Here is a 24000-nt window from a genome sequence, read left to right as displayed (position 1 = left end):
ATGTGTTTTAAAAGATAGAAGTTTAACCATTTGTTTGTAGATTATAGGGTTGGTTTTCTTTTTTATTTGTATCTAATTGTTAATTGTTGATGCTACTTTCTCAGGGTCCCATTGGAGAGCATGTGTCTACATTCTACGACTTCAAGACGTTCAACATCAATAATATAATTTTTAGTCAAGACAATGTTTTGTATTTGATATAGAATCAAGATGTTAGAGTTTAGATACCTTAGGGTGATTGAATATTTTTAATGAATTGATATGTCGAAAAACTAATCTCAATAAATTGATTTAGTCTTTATCTATATTTATTTTATGAACTTTTGTCTTACACAAATGATATATTACACATGAACTCTTATTTGATGAATCATAATTGATGCTTTTAAACACATCTCCAGACATGTCCAGATATGTTAAACATCATCCTAAAGGTTGCATACAATTGGTTCACATCATCTAATTTGGACAAACCTTTTCTTTTAAGAAGACATCTATAAACTTCATCATGTTTTACTATGACGGATTTTCACTTAACATAGTTTCTTCAATAGAATGTATCAAAAGCTTCAATCAACCATTGATCAATAATCATGGTTTATTTTTTATTTTTTTTGACAAAGTGTCATTTCATCTCATTTATTTGACAATCAATATATGACTTTTTTTCTCCTTTGATTTGTCAATTAGATAGTTATTATTAAATAATTTTTTTCAGGGACTATTAAAAATATTGTTAATTTTGCTATCTACATTGTATTATAAATAACCTCCATTTGCAAGCAATTCCATGCACAATTTTAATAAAAAAAATGTATTCTTTTCAATCTTTTGTCTCAATGTCGTGTCTTTTTTCTTTTTGTTTTCTTTTTTTCTTTCTAAGTTTCACGTATTTGGTATTATTAACAAGCCAAAATGAATTATATTAACACGAAAGTTTCATATATTTGTATACTTAATAATTTTATATAGTTCACAAATATTCTTTTTTTTCCTTTTATTAAGGATAATAATGATAAAACAATTTAAGAGTAATTAATATGTCATTTAATTTAAATTAGAATGATTTCATAAAGGTTAACATGTCTCATTTAATTATTAAGAATGAAAATACCTCATTTGGTGGATGAGAAGGAAAAAGAAAACAAATTAAATAACATCGTTAATTATAACCCTTAATTAAAGGAAACAAATAAACCAAAAAAAGATGGAAACAAACAAATATTGAAGTATTTTATATCAAATAAATGAAAGATATTTAAAATTCAAAAAGTTCAATTTTTCTATTCGTATAAAAAAAACTGAATTATTTGAATTTTTTACCTTTTTTTATTAATGTTTTACATTCATTTCTTTTGTGGTACTATTTAATTTACAAACAAAAAAAATTTGTAATTAATTTTGAAATGTTATATTTTTATAATTTATAATAATTATATTTTATGCGTCATTTTAATTGGGTTGATCCTATAAATATTAAATTGTATCGTTTAATAGGACAGACATTTTTTTTTAAAGAGGTCAACCAAAAAATTAAAATGTTCTTTAAATAATATCCTTAATTGTAGCCATTAATTAAACAAAATAAAAAATTTAAATTACATTGCAAAGAAAGAGTGATGTGCTATCGAAATTCAAATAATTGAGATTACTTGGAAAAAAACTATTGAATATTTTAAGTTTTTTTAAATAAACAAAAAACAAAAATATTTTTTGTCTTTTGGGAATATTTCATGTATTTGAAAAAATTATCGTTAAATTTTCAAAAAAAACAAATCTCTAAATTTCAAATACTATAATTTGAATAATTTGACATATTTAATATTTTCTTTTTGTGATTTTTTTTCATTTTATTAAATATAATCATGATAAAATAAATTAAGAGTCATTAATGTGGTCATTTAAATTAAAATGATTCTATTAAATGTCTCATTTATTGGATCAGATTAAAAAAAATGTTATTTAAATGATATCATTATATGGTAACATCTTTTGATTCACTATTTTTGCTATTAGTACTAATAATAGTATTCATAATCAAGGTTGACTCAACTAATAATGAGTTGACTCATTCTTATGGGCGTGCATTCAATCCCCGCTACTAGCGTAATAATCTCTTTGACAGGGGATCTCTAGGTAATTTTGTAAGTGTTCATTGAGTCATGAGACATGTCCTGACCTTGATGTGTTCTCCAGAGTCTAACTCACCTAAATATTTTATAATAAAAAAAAAACACAATTTTGTTTAAATTGTAAATTGTAGATTCCGATAGTAGTCGTTGCAAAGCCTCAATCTTTTTATGAAAAATTAAAGTCTGATGGGCGTATTCTAAATGAACTTTTTTTAAAGAAATAACAATAACAAACACAATATAAAAGGAGAATTGAATGATATCCAAAATTAAATTTTAGCTATAATTCAGTGATTTTTCAAATTCAATTTTACGAATTTTCGACAATGTTTATCTTGATTTTTTTTTTAAATTATGTCATGTCTTTTAATAACAAAGGCACGTAAATGTGTTTTAATACAAAGAAAAACTATTTAATACATTTACGGCTAATTTTAAAAAAGAAAAATGTACACGAGATATCACTAATGATTATTGCACCATGATGATTCTTGGGGTATAACATTTATGGTGCGAGAGTGTTCATTATGTCCAATGTAGGAAAGACCTTAGACCATCCACATGGAGCACCTATTTTAGGTGCTTAAGTGGGTCATATATATACACATCATCAATTTTACAATTTTTAAATATTAAAACTTAATAAGCACTCAATCTCGCCAACCGAGCACCCCACAAAAAAATGACCAAATTAGTCCCACCAATAACTCTAAATCGTTAAATTTCAACAATTTTTTTATACAATTTATTTAGGTAGGGCCTCAAAAAAGTGAAGAGAGAGAGAGGGTGCTTCCATAGCCACCCTTCTCTACAAGCATCATATTTATTTGCTCCATAATTTGGTGCTTATTTAGTATGGTGCTAAATAGATTAAGTATCCACCATTTTGGATAGTCTTAGAGATAAAAGAGCGCTCAAAAATATATTTACCTATCTCCAAGGATACTAACAGAGTTCGAAACTCTGAATCTCGAAATTCAAAGTTTGTCCTTCTACTGCTAGGTTAAACCCTTAAGTTGGAAAATTGCCGTGAACTTGAAAATGAATTTTTATTTCAAATTAATCATGAAAAATGAAATATCCCTTAAACTTAAACCATCTCTAATCATAATTTTTTTTTACTGAAAGAATGTGTTGGTTTAATCATTCGTGCTAATTGGGATTGGTCGGTCAAACATATTGTCCGAAAGTTGTTGGTAATTTTATGGTTTTTTTAAGGAGTTAAAAAAATGACACCACATAATGAACCAAAATCTAAGCGTGTTTGTTTCAAAGTAAGAAATTACATTCCTTGAAATGATATTCCTAGGAATGATATTTCTAGGAATAGCATTCCAACTCATGTGTTTGTTAAAAATTTAGATTTCATGGAAATGTTTTAGAAATTATTTAGTTAAGAAGATAAAAATGAAAATAAACGTGAGTGGTAGTGGGAAGTTATGGCAAGCTGAGTTCTATTCTCATGAGAATGTTAGATTCTCATCCTTTAAGCATGGGAATAACAATAGAAGAAATTATGTGCAAATAACATTTCTGGGAACAAATTTTCAAAACTTGAAACAAACATGGGAATGTTGCATTTCCAATGTCACATTCCCGGGAATCATATTACAAACCTTGAAACAAACACACCCTAAGTCATCAGGTATATTGGTCATCTCACTTATATGTTGTTTAACATCTACTTTTGCATCCAATGTGGAACTTTAACTCACATTTGATATATTAACATCTCTCCCTTAACTATGAGACTCTTTGCGACCCTGATATAGAGACATAACAATATAATGTTAGACGGATGCACGACATGCTAAAAAAGGTAGGTTGATGTCGGTTTCATGCAAATGGTTTTTTTCCCTTTCTTTCATGAGAAACAATGGATTAAGCAAATGAAATCCAAAAAGGAAGAAAACAGTTCATCATAATGTAACGAATTTCGCGGGAGCGTAAACTGAGTTGCATAATCACATTAGACTAAGAGAAACTACTCAAGCGAGATTAACATCACATCTTCATTCAAATCCTAAAGGAATTGGATTTATGGATCATCTCACTTATATGTTTGTCACTATATTCTCTTGCATCCAATCTGAAAGTTTAACTCATATAAGACATATTAACATCTTTCCCTTTAAGTGTGAGACTCTTCCCTTCTATGATTTGGTAACAAAGCGAAATAAAATTAGATGAAGACATATCATGGTAAAGAAGGTGGGTTGGTGGTGATTTGATGGAGGTAGGTTTATGTTCCTTTCTTTCATGAGAAGTTATGAAATAAATTAGAAAAGGAGTGAAGATAAAAAAAAATTGAACATGAGAGAAACGATAAGGAAAATAAGGAGTGTGTGCTTTTCTATGAGCGTGTAAGGAATAGAGTGAATTGCCTATAATTCTACTGGTTTAATTAAGGAGTTGGAGATTTTTTAGTAAATATTTAACCAAAAAATTAGACTAACTAAAAAAACGCAACATTATTTTAAAATTTCTAATAAGCATTTATTTTGTCAATTCAACAACACACATATGCTTATTTCCTTTGTCAAATTTCACCAAAGAATAAAAGTGAAGGAATTTGAAGTAGTTGAGGTTGAATAAAAAATATAGCATGAAAGAGAATAACATCCAATAACTAAATTTTAAGATAATAAAAAATAAGCAATTGACAACCGAAAACTAACAAAATAAATTATCATAATGTTGGGATTTCCAGGTGATTTTTTACCGGGTTGGATGATTGTATTAGGTCAATAGCAACCATACAAATGAGATTGACACCACAACTTCACATGAAACCTTAAGACGTTAGGTATTTTGGTCATCTGACTTATATGTTGCTGAAAATCGACTCTTCCATCCAATGTTAACGTTAACTCACATTTGACACATAAACATATCCTAATCAATTGTGCATCTATCTACGTCCATAATTATGTTACGTAATCAAATAAGGTCAAAATTAGACACAACATGTTCAAACAAGTTGAATGATGATGATTTCATGAAGGAAGGTTTATATTCCTTTCATCTACTAGAATAGAGAAAGGAAACTAGAAAGAAAAATAAAACAAATATCAAGAAAAAAAAATTAACATGAGAGAAAAATTAAGGTGAAAAATATGTACTGTGTGTTTTATCCGTGAGAGTACATAAAATAGATTGAATTATCGGTAATTATGTGGTTTTGTTGAAGGAGTTGAAAATTTTTGGGTAATTATTACCAAAAAATTAGACTTAATTAAAAAAATGTTGTATCATTTTAAAATTTTTAATAAACATGTATTTTGTAAACTCATCATAACACATGTGCATTTTCCATTGTCACACCCCATCATAGACCATATGTGAAGGAGTTTGAAAAAATAGAGGTTGAATAGAAGAATAGAATGAAAGCGATTGACATCCACAAATGAAGTTTTATCGAAAAAACGGTTAATTAAGTAAATGTTTCCTATAAATATAAAGATTTTTTTTAGTTTCTTGAAAAAAAAATTGCATATTTTTAATCGTTGTAACTTTTTTATTTGGCATTTTTAGGGACCAAAAACACGGAATGGAAATTTTACAGGGACTAAGAATGCTGATAAAAAAACTTGACAAAGACTAAAACTGCTGACGAATTTTTTTACAATAACTAAAAAGTGCGATTTATTTTTGTATGGACTAAAAATGAAATTCTGAATATTTATAGGGACCATTTACTTAATTAACTCTAAAAAAGAATAACAAATGAAATCAAAACACCAATAAATTAGTTTGTCATAATGTTGGGACTACGGAGGAAACCTACATTGGGTCGGAACATCATATTATGGTAAGAGCAATGACACAAGTGAGATTGACACCACATCTTCACCTGAAATGTCTAATAAGCATGTATTTTGCCAACTCAGCATAACACATCTACATTTTTCCATTTTCAGATCATACCAAAGACCAAAAGTGAAGTAATTTAAAATAATAAAGGTTGACTAAAAAAATTGCGTCAAACCAAATGACATTCGAAAACTAAAATTTTAACATGATAAAAAATTAAACAAATGACATCTAAAACTAACAAAACAGTTCATCGTAATGTTGTGACTTTCAAGGAGAGCCTAAACTGAGTTGGATAATCACATTTGGGTAAAAGCACCCATAAAAGTGAAACTAACACCACATCCTCATCCAAAATTTTAAGGCATTAGTTATTTGTGTCATCTCACTTATATTTTTTTTGACCACCTACTCTTGCATCCAATATGAAACTTTAACTCACATACGACAAATTAACTTCTCTCTCCTAAATATGAGACTTTCTACATTTGTAATCTGGTGACATAACCAAATAAAGTAATATTGAGACACAACATGGTAGAAAAGGTTGGTTGATGGGGGTTTCAAGAAGAGTTGGTTATATTCATTTATTTCATGGGTATAGAGAAAATGAACGAGAAAAAGAAATAAATAAAAAAGGAATTTTAACATGAGGGAAATGATAAGGAAAAAAATGAGTGTGTGCTTTTACCGTGAGAGTATATGGAATAATGTGAGTTGCTGGTAATTTTGCGGGATTGTTGAAGAATTAGGAGTTTTGGGGTAATTATTTTACGACAAATTAGACTCAACTAAAGAATCGCAACATCAATTTAATTTTTTTAATAAGTATGTTTTTGTCAACTCAGTGGAACACATGCATTTTTCCATTGTTAGATTCTACAAAAGACCAAAAGTGGTAGTTCAAGCCTATGCTCTTCAACTCTTCCTCGGATATTTGGGCAATTTTAGATAATAGTTGGACTCCTCAATGCAAAGTGGTAGTTCAAGCTTGCATTATTAATTTATTAAACATCATTTGGTATAAGAGGAACAACATTCGGTTTCAGGACAAAATTGTTGATTGGCGTACAGCAATTAATTTAATCATCTCCAAAGTCTCTTTATCAGGGAACCTTACTTCTAAAACTGCTGCTTCTAATATGTTAGAATTCACCATTTTGAAAGCTTGCAAAGTTAATATTAAGCCTCCTAGGGCTTCCTTGATCAAAGAAGTTATTTGGGCTCCTCCTTTGTCTTCCTGGGTGAAGGTAAACACTGATGGTGCCTCTATTAAGAATCCTGCAAGAGCAGCAGCTGGTGGAATTTTTAGAAACTCCGAGGGTGTTTGTTTAGGTGGTTTCTCTCAATTTCTTGGTAATGTTAATGCTCTCTACGCTGAATTAATTGCAGCAATGAATGCCATTGAAGTTGCTTCCTTGATGGGATTTTCTAATGTTTGGTTGGAGTCTGACTCGCAATTGGTAATTCTTGCTTTTAAATCCAACACTGTCGTGCCTTGGGGGCTTAGAAATAGGTGGGATAATTGTATGCTTATTACGCATAGTATGAGATTTTGTGCTTCTCATATTTACAGGGAAGGGAATATTTGTGCGGATAGTCTTGCGAACTTTGGTTTATCTTTATCTGCTTTAGACTTATTTTGGTTTGATAACATTCCTGACTTTCTTAGGAGGGAGTACAATAGGAATAGGTTGGGTATGCCCAATTTCAGATTTGTCACCTTTTGAAAAGGTTTTGGCTCGGTCCCCCTTTTCTTTTTTGTACTTCTTTTCTTTTAATGATTTGATATGATGCTCTCTGCATCCTTTCATCAAAAAAAAAAAAAAAAAAGACCAAAAGTGAAGGAATTTGAAATAAGGGAGGTTGAATAAAAAAAATAGCATGGAAGCGAATGGCGTTCAATAATCAAAATTTAGGATAAATTTTTTTAAAAAATGACATATAAAAGCTAACAAAACAATTCGTCATAACTTTGAAACTTCCAAGGGATCTTACACTGAGTTTTATCACCATATTAGACTAAGAGATACCATACAAGTGAGATTGATATCACATATTCACACAAAACCTTAAGCCAGTAGTATGTATATGAGTCATCTCACTTATATGTTATTCAAAATCAACTCTTCTATATCCACTATAGAATTCTAACTCACATTTGACACATTAACATCTTTTATTCAAGTTTGTAACTCTCTGTGTCCATAATTACGTGACATAGTCAAATAATATCAAATGAAGACAACATATGTTTAAAAAGGTTGGTTAGTGATGGTTTCATTGAGGGAGGTTTATATTCATTTCTCACATGAGAAGAGAGAAAGGAAATTAGAAGTAAAAAAAAAGATACGAAAAAAGGATTTGAACATGAGAGAAGATAAGGGAAAAAACTAATCATTTTGTGTTTTGTTTGTGAAGGTATAGAAAACAGTGTGAGTTGTATGATAAATCTATGATTTTACTAAAGGAGTTGGTGATTTTTTGGACAACTATTTTACCAAAAATTTAGATTCAATTAAAAAAACACCGCATATTTTTAAATATCTAATAAGCATATAATTATCAACCCAACATAACACATTGACATTTTTTCATTATCATTTACCACAAACGGCCAAAAGTAAATAAATTTGAAATAATTGAGGTTGAATGAAAAATTCACAGGAAAGAGAATGACATTCAAAAACTAAATTTTAAGATTGAAAAGTTAAAGACTTAATTGCAGATTTAGTCCCATATTTTCCGCAACTCATGAATTGGTCCGTTCATTTTAAAATCACTCAGCTTCACTGCTAGGAAAAGCAAAATTAGGGAGGAAAATTAGTGACAGAAAAAATCAAATCCCTCATAAATTCTTTGGTCGCAAAATTTAGTAACAGAATCAGAGAGGGATTTCATGTTATCCCTCACTAATTTTTGTTTTTTTAGTGGTATTTTGGTCCCTTTCTGCTATTTTTAGACTAAAAAACAATGATGTGACATATTTTAGATGACCTTGCATTTATTCTGATGATGTAGAATGATCAATACCCATGTAATTACATGAAAACTCCTTTAAAGTTTTAATTTAAATATGACATATCACCATTTTTAAGTTCAAAAATCTGAAAGAGGCACCAAGACCGTGTAATTTTGAAATGGAAGGACAATTTCCGTGAGTGAGTGAAAATAGAAGAACCAAAACTGTAATTAAGCCAAAATTAAACAAATGACATCTAAAAACTAAAAAAACAGTTCATCATATTGTTGTGAGTTTCGGGGGATCCTACATTGAGTTTGATCATCACGTTAGATTAAAAGAAACCAAACAAGTGATTAGACACCACATCTTCACCCTAAAGCTTAAAGTAGTAGGTATATGAGTCATATAACTTATATGTTGTTCAACATCTACTTCAATTTAATATTAAAATTAAATAAATGACATCTAAAAACTAACAAAACAGTTCATCATAATGTTCAGAGTTCAGTAACAAAAGAAAAAGGTCCAGAGTTCTGATGGTGACTACAATGAGTTGGATCATCACATTAGGTTAAGGTTAACCATACAATTGACAACACATCATCATCCAAAATCTTAGTGTATGAGGTATATCGATCATCTCACTTATATGTTTCTTAACATGTATTTTTGCATCTAATGTGGGACTTTAAGTCAAAATGGACACATTAACATATCTTCCTTAAGTGTAAGACTCTTTGTGTTTGTGATATGGTGACATAGTAAAGTAAGATCACACGTAGGCACAATATTGTAGAAAAGGTGGGTTGATCATGGTTTCATGGATGAAGATTTATTATGTTCCCATGTTTCATTAAGTGAGAGAAAGAAAAGTAGGAAAAAAAATATAATTTTTTTTTTTGAACATGAGACAAATGATACGAGGAAAAAGAAGCGTGTTTTGTCCATGGTAATATTAGAAATAGAGTTAATGGTAATTTTTTGGGTTATTTGAAGGAGTTAGAGATTTATGAATAATTATTTCATCAAAATTATAGTCAATAAAAAAACGTTCACATTAATTTAAAATATCTAATAAACATATACTACAACTAAACATAACACATATGTATTTTTCATTGTCAGATCGTGCTAAAAACCCTAAGTGAAAGTACTTGAAATGTAGAGGTTGGATAAAAAAAATTGCATGAAAGGGAACAACATCCAAAAACTTATATTTAATATAAAAAATTAAGCAATTAAAAACTAAAAAAAGTTCATTATAATGTTCAAAGTTCTGAGGGAGCCTATAATGGGTTTGAGCATCATATTTGACTACGAAAAAAATCCTGCAAGTTAGATTGACACCATATCTTTACCCTAAAAGCTTAAGACATTATATGTATTAGTCTTCCCACCTATATGTTGTTCAATATATACTATTTCATTCAATCTATAATTTTAACTCACACATGGTACATTAACATCTCTTCCTTAAATGTAAGACTCTCTGTATATCTGATATGGTGTGATAGTCAAATGAGGTCAGAGGCACAACATGGTAAAAATGTGGGTTAGTGGCGGTTACATATATGAATGTTTTTGTTTGTTTTTTTCATGAGAAGATATAAAGTAAATTAGAAAAAGAAATAAGATAAAAAAAGGAATTTGAACACGAGAAAAAAGATAAGTGAAAAAATTAAGGAGTGCGTGTTTTATCCGTGATGGTATAGAAAATAGAGTGAGTTGCATGTAATTATATAGATTTGTAAAAGGTGTTAGAGATTACTGAGTAATTATGTTACCAAAGTATTAGTCTCATTAAAAAACATCAATTTAAAATGTCTAATAAACATGTATTTTGTAAACTCAGCATAACACATCTATATTTTTTCATTGTCATATCCCACCAAAAACCTAAAGTGAAGGAATTAGAAATAACAGAGGTTGAATAAAAAAAAATGGCATGAAAGTGAATGACGAACTAAAATTCAAACCAAAAGAATTCAATGACACTCAGAAACTAACAAAATAAATCATCATAATATTAGGACTTATGCGGGAGTCTACAATTGATTGTATCATCACATTGGGCTAAGACTAACTACATTACTAAAATTGACATCACATCTTCTCCTGAAGTCTTAAAACATTAGATATATGGGTTACCTCACTTATATGTTTCTTTACATAAACTATTTCATACAAAGTGAAATTTTTACTAACACTTGACACAATATCTGTGTTCCATCACCAAGAACTTCTCCTCCGCAATGTTAAACATAAATAACATACCATCGTTGGATTTTCTGGAGGAGCCAGCACCGGTCGATCGACACATTTGAGATGGAGCAACCACATAAGTGAGAATGATACTGCGTCTTCATCCAAAAATTTCATGCTTAAGTATTAGTTTTTTTCCCTCTTATTAGTTAATAAACCTTCGTTGTTTTATCCCATGTTTGAATTTAACTGACACTAGATACATCATAATATTGTCTCCCTCAACTATGACAAAATTCTAGCCCGTGCTTGGCACGGGTGTCCATACTAGTTAAAATAAAATACAAATATTAGAAGTGGGGTTGTGTTGTGAATTTAGAAAATTGGTGTGATAATTTATACATATTTATTAGTTGCTAAGTATATAGTCGGAATTAGAAGTAGTTTCTTTATAAACATATACATATATATAATGATTGGAGGACACGGAAGTCTTATTGAAAAATCAAAGTGTGTATGTTTGTGGACTATGATAACCTAATTTATATATAAATACATATCTTGGAAATATGATATATATATATATACCTCCTGCGCCGCACACAACCAAAAAGGAACCTAATGACCCTAAGAAAGAAATCTCGCATAGTAGGCAAATTATAAGTCTCAGAAGACGTTATTGATTCATGGAGGGATTCCAATAGCCGTCATCTATTATTGCTGGTTTTATCGAATGTTGTCAATGGATTTGCAAATCAACCATATCCCTCTTCACGGATTTATAAAGCAACCATGATTAAACTAATTGAATTTCTAGTTGCCGTTGATGATGTGATGTGAAAGCTTCAATCCAGGTAAGGGTGAGACTAATTTTCAATATTATTAAGAGTATGATTCTATAGGATGAATTTAGCATGATTAGATTAAGTTTTGGTGAGAATTGGGAATTAGGTTTAAGACCGAATTTGATGATTGAATCATGAAAAGATGTTAGGATGATGCTAAATTAGTGCACAGAACTTAGATATACCATAAGATGATAATTAGATGTTGAATTGAGGTTAGAATTAGGAGATTAAGAGAAAAGTTGGAATTTTTAGGTTTCTGGCCGTACTGACATTCATCGCTCGCACCTGCGAGCAAAAACACTCGCAACTGCGAGCTACCCCAAGACACTCGCAACTGCGAGTAACATCGCTCGCAACTGCGAGCCAGACCTTTGAGCTCGCCACTGCGAGTAGAATCACTCGCCACTGCGAGTTAGGCTGTTAGTCGCCCAAAATTGTCCCGATGCGATCCTTTCGCAAGTATAGTCTTGAGTTGACCTTAGAAGTAAGTAAGAGAGCTGTTTAGGATACTTTCATAAACTCCAGAAGTATGTTAGGTGACTGAGATTAGTAGTGGTGTTGCATGAATGATATTATGATGCTTTATGATACTTAAGTTGATGTAATTCATTCCTTAGATGATGTTAACGCATTCAAGTGTTATTAAATGATGTATCTTGCTGTTGTTTCCTGTTGTTGACTGTTAGTGTCTTGAAGTTGCATGAGTCGGTCTATGTTGTTGGAATTTAAGAAGTTGTCCATGATTATGAGTCGTACGAGTTGTTCACGTTGTTGTCTAAGTTGTTGGAAGTTTGAGTTCATTGCATACTCATTAAAGTTGGGGGCTTTAGGCCCGGCAGCCTTTGTGCTCATTAAAGTTGGGGGCTTTAGGCCCGGCAGCCTTTGTGCTCATTAAAGTTGGGGGCTTTAGGCCCGGCAGCCTTTGTGCTCACACGTTGAAGAGCTTATTATGCTCATTTTGTTGTTGAATGGTACCACATGCATTTGCATATCAAGAAGTTTCATGTTGTTTAAGTTGTCAAGTTGTTGTTGAGTTGATAGAGTTGCATGGTCAAAGATGAGTTGTGTTGTCAAGTTATTGTTGAGTTGATAGAGTTGCATGGTCAAAGATGAGTTGTGTCGTCAAGTTGAGTGTTAAGTTGATTATGATTTGCGATGAAAATTAGTAACGGTATTTGATGATTGTGTTTGTTATGAAATGAAAAATATGCTAATTGTTAATTGATGATATGTTATTAATGTTTAAGTTGTTAAATGCATTGTATTGGATTATATGCTTAATGTATTGATTATGAAATCTCACCCCTTCTGCGTATATGTTGCCTCGACCGTGGGTAATGTGCAGGTAATAAAGATTAGAGGCGTTCATGAGTGGACTCTTCACTTGGTGTCTAGGTGCTCTGATACGTAACGGGATGGGGGCTTGCTTTTACTTCTATTCCTTACGTGTCTCTTTTATGAACTAATTTATGAGATTTTCCAATAAGGCCTGCGTGCCAAGACTTTTAAATGTTGAACTATTTTCCGCTGCAACAGTTTTAAGATTTTCATGATGTTGAATTTGAAGGATAATTATTATTATCTGTTTTGAGAAGTTAAAGTAGTGTGTGACATTCCGTTATGAATTAAATACTCTGATTTTAAATGAAATTTTTATGTTGGGAAAACGGGGTGTTACAATTGGTATCAGAGCAAGTCGGTCCGTCCGGCCAAGTAGTTGAGTCGCGTTGTGTCGTTTTACAGTTTTGTACTGTATCTAAGTTGTACTTATTGTTAATTGTTATGTAGAGAACCAATACCTGGTATGAACTGGTTGGAGTACAACCATGTTCGTATTAATTGTTTTAGTAAGTCGGTGTACTTTTCTTCCGCCGAAGAAGAAAGTGGAGCAGAGTTTTTGTCTACTAAGCAGCTGAAGCAGTTAGCACGTGATGGAATTTTGATGGTTTCGTTGATGGCGTAACTGTCTATTGAGAATCAGCCAGTGAGTGATAACTTGCAAATTGTGTGAGGATTTCCCGAAGTTTTCTTGAAGAGATTGTTGTTCGATCTTACCGGCACATCAGGAAGTGTCTGCTGCCGAAGAGAGAAGTTGAAGAAGCGTTTGACGACGGCTCCAGTTTTGATTTTGCCGAAACCTGATGAACCTTTTGTGGTGTATTGTGATGCGTCCAAGTTGGGCTTAGGTGGTGTACTTATGCAAGATGGTAAGGTGGTTGCTTATGCATCAAGACAGTTGAGAATTCATGAACGAAATTATCCTACTCATGATCTTGAATTAGCTACAGTTGTATTTGTGCTTAAGATTTGGAGACATTACTTGTATGGTTCGAGATTTGAGATGTTTAGTGATCACAAGAGCTTGAAGTATTTGTTTGATCAGAAGGAATTAAATATGAGACAGCGAAGGTGGCTCGAGTTGTTGAAGGATTATGATTTTAGTTTGAATTATCATCTGGGTAAAGCTAACGTTGTTGCAGATGCCTTAAGTAGGAAGACTTTACATATGTCTGCTATGATGGTTAAGGAGTTTGAATTGCTTGAACAGTTTAGAGATTTGAGATTAGTTTGTGAAATGTCGTCTCAGAGTGTTAAGCTGGGAATGCTGAAAATAGATAATGATTTCTTGAAGAGCATTAAAGATGCGCAGAAGGTTGATGTTAAGTTTGTGGACTTGTTGGTTGCTAGTAATCAGACTGAAGATGGTGACTTTAAGGTCGATGATCAAGGTGTGTTGAGGTTTTGAAGTAGGATTTGTATTCCAGACTATGAGGAGATAAAGAAGATGATTCTTGAAGAGAGTCATAGGAGTAACTTGAGTATTCATCGGGGAGATACAAAGATGTATCATGACTTGAAGAAGTTGTTTTGGTGGTCTGGATTGAAACGTGATGTGGCACAATTTGTGTACTCTTGTTTGATTGTCAGAAGTCGAAGGTAGAACATCAGAAACCTGCTGGGTTGATGACACCGTTAGATGTACCAGAATGGAAATGGGATAGTATATCCATGGATTTTGTGACGAGTTTGCCGAATACTCCTAAAGGGAATGACGCTATTTGAGTGATTGTTATAGATTGACGAAGTCGGCACACTTCCTTCCGATTAATATTAGTTTTCCTGTGGCTCAGTTGGCAGAGATTTATATTCGAGACATTGTGAAGCTGCATGGTGTCCCTTCAAGCATCGTGTCAGATAAAGATCCAAGATTTACTTCTAGGTTTTGGAAGAGTTTGCAAGAGGCTTTAGGCTCTAAGTTGAGATTGAGTTCGGCTTATCATCCCTAAACAGATGGTCAGTCGGAAAGAACGATTCAGTCACTCGAAGATTTGTTGAGAGTGTGTGTACTTGAGCAAAGTGGAACTTGGGATAGTCATCTCCCGTTGTTAGAGTTCACTTATAATAACAGCTATCATTCAAATATTGGAATAACACCTTTCGAGGCTTTGTATGGTCGGGGGTGTAGGACTCCGTTGTGTTGGTTTGAAACAGGTGAAAGTGTGGTTTTAGGACCAGAAATTGTTCAACAGACTACTGAGAAGGTGAAAATGATTCAAGAAAAGATGAAAGCGTCGCAGAGTCGACAGAAGAGTTACCATGATAGGCGTAGGAAAGATCTTGAGTTTCAAGAGGGAGACCATGTGTTCTTGAGAGTTACTCCGATGACCGGTGTTGGTCGTGCATTGAAGTCAAAGAAGTTGACTCTGAAGTTTATTGGTCCGTATCAGATATCGGAAAGAGTTGGAATGGTGGCGTACCAAGTGGGTTCACCACCGCATTTATCGAATTTGCATGATGTGTTTCATGTGTTACAACTGAGGAAATAGGTTCCAAACCCGTCCCATGTGATCCAGAGAGACGATGTGCGCGTAAGAGACAACCTTACGGTGGAGACTTTACCAGTGAGGATCGAGGATCGTGAAGTGAAGAAGTTGAGAGGCAAAGAGATACCTTTTGTGAAAGTCGTTTGGGATGGAGCGACTGGCGAAAGCTTGACGTGGGAGCCAGAGAGTAAGATGCGGGAGTCTTATCCAGAGTTGTTTGCTTGAGGTAAATTTTCGAGGACGAAAATTCTATAAGTTGGGGAGAGTTGTAACGCCCGTCTTAATTATTTAATTAATTTAGCGAGGTTTTGAATATATTTATAAATATATGCTTATATGATTTATGATTTAAGTGATTACATGATTGATATGTGTGAATTATATGATTCATGAAGTTGAGTGATTTATAAATGAATTATGAGGAGTATATGATTTTGTGAAGTTGTTACGTTGGGTGACTTATTTTATTATCAAGTAAAATAAGATATTAAAATAAAATACAAATATTAGAAGTGGGGTTGTGTTGTGAATTTAGAAAATTGGTGTGATAATTTATACATATTTATTAGTTGCTAAGTATATAGTCGGAATTAGAAGTAGTTTCTTTATAAACATATACATATATATAATGATTGGAGGACACGGAAGTCTTATTGAAAAATCAAAGTGTGTATGTTTGTGGACTATGATAACCTAATTTATATATAAATACATATCTTGGAAATATGATATATATATATACCTCCTGCGCCGCACACAACCAAAAAGGAACCTAATGACCCTAAGAAAGAAATCTCGCATAGTAGGCAAATTATAAGTCTCAGAAGACGTTATTGATTCATGGAGGGATTCCAATAGCCGTCATCTATTATTGCTGGTTTTATCGAATGTTGTCAATGGATTTGCAAATCAACCATATCCCTCTTCACGGATTTATAAAGCAACCATGATTAAACTAATTGAATTTCTAGTTGCCGTTGATGATGTGATGTGAAAGCTTCAATCCAGGTAAGGGTGAGACTAATTTTCAATATTATTAAGAGTATGATTCTATAGGATGAATTTAGCATGATTAGATTAAGTTTTGGTGAGAATTGGGAATTAGGTTTAAGACCGAATTTGATGATTGAATCATGAAAAGATGTTAGGTTGATGCTAAATTAGTGTACAGAACTTAGATATACCATAAGATGATAATTAGATGTTGAATTGAGGTTAGAATTAGGAGATTAAGAGAAAAGTTGGAATTTTTAGGTTTCTGGCCGTACTGACATTCATCGCTCGCACCTGCGAGCAAAAACACTCGCAACTGCGAGCTACCCCAAGACACTCGCAACTGCGAGTAACATCGCTCGCAACTGCGAGCCAGACCTTTGAGCTCGCCACTGCGAGTAGAATCACTCGCCACTGCGAGTTAGGCTGTTAGTCGCCCAAAATTGTCCCGATGCGATCCTTTCGCAAGTATAGTCTTGAGTTGACCTTAGAAGTAAGTAAGAGAGCTGTTTAGGATACTTTCATAAACTCCAGAAGTATGTTAGGTGACTGAGATTAGTAGTGGTGTTGCATGAATGATATTATGATGCTTTATGATACTTAAGTTGATGTAATTCATTCCTTAGATGATGTTAACGCATTCAAGTGTTATTAAATGATGTATCTTGCTGTTGTTTCCTGTTGTTGACTGTTAGTGTCTTGAAGTTGCATGAGTCGGTCTATGTTGTTGGAATTTAAGAAGTTGTCCATGATTATGAGTCGTACGAGTTGTTCACGTTGTTGTCTAAGTTGTTGGAAGTTTGAGTTCATTGCATACTCATTAAAGTTGGGGGCTTTAGGCCCGGCAGCCTTTGTGCTCATTAAAGTTGGGGGCTTTAGGCCCGGCAGCCTTTGTGCTCACACGTTGAAGAGCTTATTATGCTCATTTTGTTGTTGAATGGTACCACATGCATTTGCATATCAAGAAGTTTCATGTTGTTTAAGTTGTCAAGTTGTTGTTGAGTTGATAGAGTTGCATGGTCAAAGATGAGTTGTGTTGTCAAGTTATTGTTGAGTTGATAGAGTTGCATGGTCAAAGATGAGTTGTGTCGTCAAGTTGAGTGTTAAGTTGATTATGATTTGCGATGAAAATTAGTAACGGTATTTGATGATTGTGTTTGTTATGAAATGAAAAATATGCTAATTGTTAATTGATGATATGTTATTAATGTTTAAGTTGTTAAATGCATTGTATTGGATTATATGCTTAATGTATTGATTATGAAATTTCACCCCTTCTGCGTATATGTTGCCTCGACCGTGGGTAATGTGCAGGTAATAAAGATTAGAGGCGTTCATGAGTGGACTCTTCACTTGGTGTCTAGGTGCTCTGATACGTAACGGGATGGGGGCTTGCTTTTACTTCTATTCCTTACGTGTCTCTTTTATGAACTAATTTATGAGATTTTCCAATAAGGCCTGCGTGCCAAGACTTTTAAATGTTGAACTATTTTCCGCTGCAACAGTTTTAAGATTTTCATGATGTTGAATTTGAAGGATAATTATTATTATCTGTTTTGAGAAGTTAAAGTAGTGTGTGACATTCCATTATGAATTAAATACTCTGATTTTAAATGAAATTTTTATGTTGGGAAAACGGGGTGTTACAAAATAGTCTTTGCAATTATTGAGACAAAGAGTAGTTTCAATCTTCTATGCATCTTCTAGTAATCATGTCAGCGAAATAGGCTTGGTTGCTAGAAGTAAACTCTCACCGGACTTTCATTGGAAAGGTGAGGGGCTAAGGGAAACCGGTCTTTAGAAATCAGTGTGTAAACCATGAAATTAGATGTTTAGGTTTTGTCTAGTGAAAGATTTGTCATTATGATGAACTAATGATCCCGAGGCTTTTTATTAATATTGTTTTTATCTTCAGCAATCAAAACCCCTTTTTACTAAACTTTCTCTCCCTCTAATCATTCACTAAAGGTTAATTAAGTTGAACAACTCCCTAGCGGAACGATACTTTTACTTACTACTATTACTTCGATAGGCCGTGCACTTGCGGTTTGGCCCTATCAGCCAGCCTTTACTCTGGATGGCTGAGATGCACAGAGCGCATGGTGAGATATCTGCTGAGAGGGTGCTTCGCCAGTTTGGGTTTGTTCAGACCATACCGAGACATCCCGTTCAGAGTGCACCTGTTGATGTTAACTTGGCGGAGATCACAAACCGCTTTCAGCGTGCACTTGATTATGCTCTGACACCTCAGGAGTTGGGAGAGACTGCAGTCCATGGTGTGGAGGTAGCAGATGGATACATCGAGTGGTTTTACCAGGTGTCTCATCCATGCATGATTCTTCCAGACATGCCGGTACCGATGCCGAGGCCACCAGAGCGTGAGGTCCTTGATGCCCAAGCTGCTCAAGATGATTGAGACCTTGCATACTTACAGCTTAGCGGAAGGATGAGCCGCATCAGAGACCACATCTATGATGTGATGAGATGCGGTCTGGTGCCGAAAGGGTGTGAGGAATGGCAGCATTTGGAGGATGCCTTGAGAGAGGTGCATGATGCAAAAGTTTACCGTCGTCGGCAGCTACTGATGGTGGCAGGGGTGGTGGCAGAGGTGGTGGCAGAGGCGGAGGTGGTACGAGTGTAGTTATTAGGGGCTGATTGTGTTTTATGTAATTTTAATGTTTGAATATTTTGGATAATTATGTTATGTACCATTTGAATAATTATGTTTAATTAAAGTTTAAAAATTATATTGTGTTGTTAATTTTAATGTTATAGTTTTCTTTGTTGGTTTGCATATGGTCAAAGGCCAAAAAAATTGACTGAATCAGTTCTAAAACAGAGGCTCAGCCAAAACAGATGGCTTCTGCCTCTGTACTGATGCATTCCGGATTTTATAATCCGGACATGTTTAGTACATTCCAGATTATGTAATCCGGAACCATCATTCACCACCCCTCTTTTGTTGACTTTCAACGGGGTGCTTTACACGTTTCGGATTATATAATCCGGAATCTATCTAACTTATTCAGATTATATAATCCGGAACAATATTTCATAACTGGCATCATCATCCATCAGGGTGGATGAAGTGCCAAAATAGTTGTATAAATCCGGATTTAATATTTCGGAATAACTTCGGATTATATAATCCGGACTAGGGGTATTTTGGGAAAAAAAATAGGGCGCGCGAGGAAAGACATAGGGTGGGAAAAGTAATACTCATAAAAAAATGAGGAAAAAAAATAGAAACGAGTTTGGGTCTCGATACCCGAATAGCCCAACATCCTTGATTCTCGCTACAAAACCCTAGCCTCCCCCTTTCACTCTTCATAAGCGCCTCACATTCTCTATTCCTCACCCAAAAATAACACTTCTCAAAAACTGCAATCTATATTCCCTCTTTCTCTTCCCTTGTTTTTCTGAATTTGAATAGATCGGTAAATTGAATCTTTCATTTTCTATCTATCTTTCACTATATATAAATTATGTATGTGTTTGTTGACTTTTATGATTGAATTGAGCATATTATGTCTAAGAGGGGAAAATTTGTTATTATTATTTACAAGAAAAATTTTAGGTTGTTCACATTGTTTTGCAATTTATTGGGTCTATTTGTACGGTTCCTTTTGCCTATTTAATCTTATTTTGTTTTGCATCCACCAGATCCACGAGTGAAGCAACAAAACTCAATTCATGGATTTTCACTTCAGATCAGCTCAACGGGGAACTGAGTAACATCATACGAGTGTAATTTCTTTGATTAAATGTCAGTAAGAAGATACACTTATAATTCCTTCAAGTTTATTATTTTTAATTTGTTGATTTTACTATGATTGAATTCAATTTATTTTATTTATTTGAATTTTTAGGTTTTATCTTGGTGGTATGATTTAGTGATTGGTTTATAATGTTTTATATATTTTCTCCACTCGATATATAATTTTTTTATTATGTATTTCATAAATTCTCCTACCACAAGGAATCAATTTATAAGCAATTATTATTCACTGGATTTTTAAGTACAATGTAATATATTTTTTTTATAACGACATACTATTGTAATATATATCAAGGATAAATTACATATGAATATAAGGCAAGCGAACAACAAGTTGTGCCGCTAAACCTTTTTGAATGACAATGTCAATTCTCGTAAAAACAACATTCATGGACCTAGAAGACATGATATTGTTATGCATGATCATTTGAACTCTATGTAGAAGGTGAACAACCTCTAGTGCTAGGAAGCCAAAATTATTTTAAATATAACTTTTGTAGTTAAGTAAAACTATTGAGGTACAATATTTGAAATAAAAATATTACTTTTATGCAAAGTCCTTAAAAAAAACATAAACAATAAGATGTTGTATAAAATAAACATTTCAAAATATGCAGAGTTACAATAAGGGATGTCATTTTGTCAAACTCATTCATGAGAATAGTTGTTTTAGGTTGGACGTTTATGTTATTATTTGTATTTTTACTAACCATTACAATTTTTGTCCAACCAAACTCATATTGTTATTAACAATGGTGGTGTTAGTTGTTAACATAAATTTTCATATGTTCATTTCGACAGAAAATGTGATGTGCAAGTAGCATCATATATTGAAATCACGAAGACACGACTTCACCATAGCCATGATCCTTGTATATGAAGTTTTCACTTCCTTAGGATCAGAGTGGTTAGTCGCGTCGTATATCTGTCGGAACTCGTCATAGATCTCATCCTTCCTTTTGGATCATATCTTTAAAAGAGAAAAGTGATGATCAAGACTAAAAAACAATTTACGTCCAAAGAGGAAGAATGGTTTCGACAGCAAATGAATTTGACAGATGTTTGGATTTCGACTTAAATAATTTCAAATTCTCGCTAAAGAGGCAAGATCAAAGGTCCAGACACGTGGAAAACAAGCTAAAGTTGTCGAAAAGATTTAGTTTCTAGTCGTTAGTTTGATAGTTAGTTATTTTCTTATGTATATACAGTAGTTTTTCATAGAAAAATGGCTCACAAATTATTAACAAAAGTTCTATAAACTCAAAGTACCAGTGTTTAGAGAAACAAGTGAAGAATGTATGTAACAGTGATTTGCTGAACCATCTTTACTTAATGCAATGCAATTTATCTTTCTTTAAGTTTATTTGCCTTTTAAAATTCTAAGTCTTATATTCTTTTAATCTTCAAACATATTATTGATTTATGCCAAAAGACAATTATCTTCATCATAAAACAATTTTCTTCATCTTGTTCGTAAGCAAATCCATGAACATTCATATATTTTCTGAAAAATCATTGCACAAAATGCCCTAGGATTTCTAGTTTGATCCTGCAAGTAATAATTTAAAACTAGTCATACTGTTTACCAAAAACACAGGTAAACAGTAGTTCCAATCAAAATATTAGGAGTCGAGGCCTAACTTCTACCTCATTGTTTGCTGAAGAATTAGAATGTATCTTTGTACCATTAGAAAGCATGGTGCTAATTGATAATGCTAGTTCTATTTGAAGGATCTGAAATGTCACTTGTGGCTAGTTCTTTTGGAGTTTTATTCATTAAAACTAGCATAAATGGATATGTTAATATTGCTTCCCAATTTCCTTTACCATGTTAATGAACAACGATCCCCAGAGCGTCAAGTTCAGTCCTAGTCCAATCGTCCACTTGGTATAACCTGAAGGTGAATCATTCTGAAAACAATTAAATGAGCTTCCTCTAGTTAGCAACATGATGAAAGTTATCTATGAATTCTACTACAACATTTTTTACTTACAACCACACTTTAAAAACATATCATAATATGAAGAAAAAATTGTTCTATTTAAGATGATGATGTGTTTTAAACTATGGTGACTTAAGGAATTGCATATTCAATCGACAAAGATTATGATATAAGGAGTATAATCATAGTACATTGGATATGATGAATACTTACGATTAATCTTATCCTTACTAGGCCCTATATTGTTTCAAAAGATATTGATAAATCATAAAACGTGACAAGAATCCATATTGAGTCGCATTTATTGTAGTTGGTGATCGTGTAATCTCTTTGATCACATTTATAAACAACTTTTGTTTTTTAGATTTATTAAATAATTGATGCATCTGAATTATAATATAGTCCAGATACATCAATTATTTAATAATTCTGAAAAAGCAAAAAATTTATTCTAAATGTGATCGGATAAATTATATTTAAAGCTTGAAATTTTAATTATTAAAAAATAAATCATTTAAATCTGTACCATCCGATCTTAATCCAATGGTCTTCGATGCATGCAGGATTTTCACTAATTACAACACATCTGTGTTCTTATATATAAGAGTATGTCTGGAAATGAGTAGTACTAACTCTCTTGCCCTCCCTCCCTCTCTCATATACACATATACACAGACCAGAAAGTTTATAAAGGAATGAAGATTTATAGAGACTCTACAACATTTAAATTGTGCCAAAACTCTGCTGAAATTGTTGTGCATCAAACACTTAGAATTTTTTAATAACTTTCATATCTTAGAAATTCTAGAGTCTTAAGAGTCTGATTTGTTTTGTATTTTGAACACCACTGATTGTATATCAAGTGTTCAATCCAAACTTATTTCTGTGTAATTTGTTTGTTTAGAAGTCTTTTGCGTTTGTGCTTGAGCATAGGAAATCTCTTGCTTGTGTGCTTGAGTATTTGAAGTCTCTTGCTTGTTTGCTTGAGCATTTGTAATCAGATTGAATTATAGTGAAATCTTCCTGGAAGTGCAAGGGGGATTGGACTACTTCCGTATTATGGAAGGAACCATAATAATTGCTTTGTATCTTTCTCTTCTCTCTCTCTCTCTCTCTCTCTCTCTCTCTCTCTCTCTCTCTATATATATATATATATATATATATATATATATATATATATTTACTTTATCCATTGCATTAGAATCTGAACATTGCTCCAGACTCTGGACTTAGTTTAAAAAGAAGAAAAAGCTAACACAACTCAACCACCCATTCTTGTGGTTTTCTTACCTTCAACATCAATTATTTAATGAATCTGAAAAAGCAAAAATTTTCTTCTAAATGTGACACCCTTTGTCCCTAATTACAACATATTCGTGTTCTTATATACTCCCTTTGTCCTTGTATGTAAGCACCCTTTGCCTCTAATAAAAGGATGCTTAGATATAGAGACGGATGGAGTAAAAGAGTATATCTGGATTGAGTAGGACTAACTCTCTCAC

General features: G+C 32.7%; 1 protein-coding gene and 3 long non-coding RNA genes across 4 annotated transcripts; all 4 read left to right on the top strand.

Annotated features, from left to right (window-relative positions):
* Positions 1 to 11743: 11743 nt before the first annotated feature.
* Positions 11744 to 13554, top strand: LOC146900846 (uncharacterized). The gene is made up of 2 exons (XR_015022817.1): positions 11744 to 11966; positions 13306 to 13554. It is a non-coding gene; the product is annotated as an uncharacterized LOC146900846 (long non-coding RNA).
* A 3015-nt stretch (positions 13555 to 16569) lies between these two features.
* LOC146900845 (uncharacterized) lies at positions 16570 to 18340 on the top strand. Its single transcript, XR_015023285.1, has 2 exons — positions 16570 to 16792; positions 18092 to 18340. It is a non-coding gene; the product is annotated as an uncharacterized LOC146900845 (long non-coding RNA).
* A 514-nt stretch (positions 18341 to 18854) lies between these two features.
* On the top strand, positions 18855 to 19193 carry LOC146900844 (uncharacterized). The gene has a single exon (XM_085736985.1). It carries the CDS (start codon positions 18855 to 18857, stop codon positions 19191 to 19193), a length of 339 nt encoding a protein of 112 aa, XP_085593111.1.
* Positions 19194 to 20217: 1024 nt separating this feature from the next.
* On the top strand, positions 20218 to 21913 carry LOC146900843 (uncharacterized). Its single transcript, XR_015023032.1, has 2 exons — positions 20218 to 20543; positions 21357 to 21913. It is a non-coding gene; the product is annotated as an uncharacterized LOC146900843 (long non-coding RNA).
* The last annotated feature ends 2087 nt before the right edge of the window (positions 21914 to 24000 follow it).

Source organism: Medicago sativa, chromosome 8, assembly GCF_051527215.1.
Source record: "Medicago sativa cultivar Bolivia chromosome 8, Bolivia_mono, whole genome shotgun sequence".
NCBI lineage: Eukaryota > Viridiplantae > Streptophyta > Magnoliopsida > Fabales > Fabaceae > Medicago > Medicago sativa.
Note: the sequence above shows the minus strand (reverse complement) of the source record. Positions and strands in the feature narration are given on the sequence as shown.

Coding starts and splice junctions, on each gene's coding strand:
- LOC146900844 (XM_085736985.1), top strand. CDS start 18,855: ATGGCTGAGATGCACAGAGCGCATGGTGAGATATCTGCTGAGAGGGTG.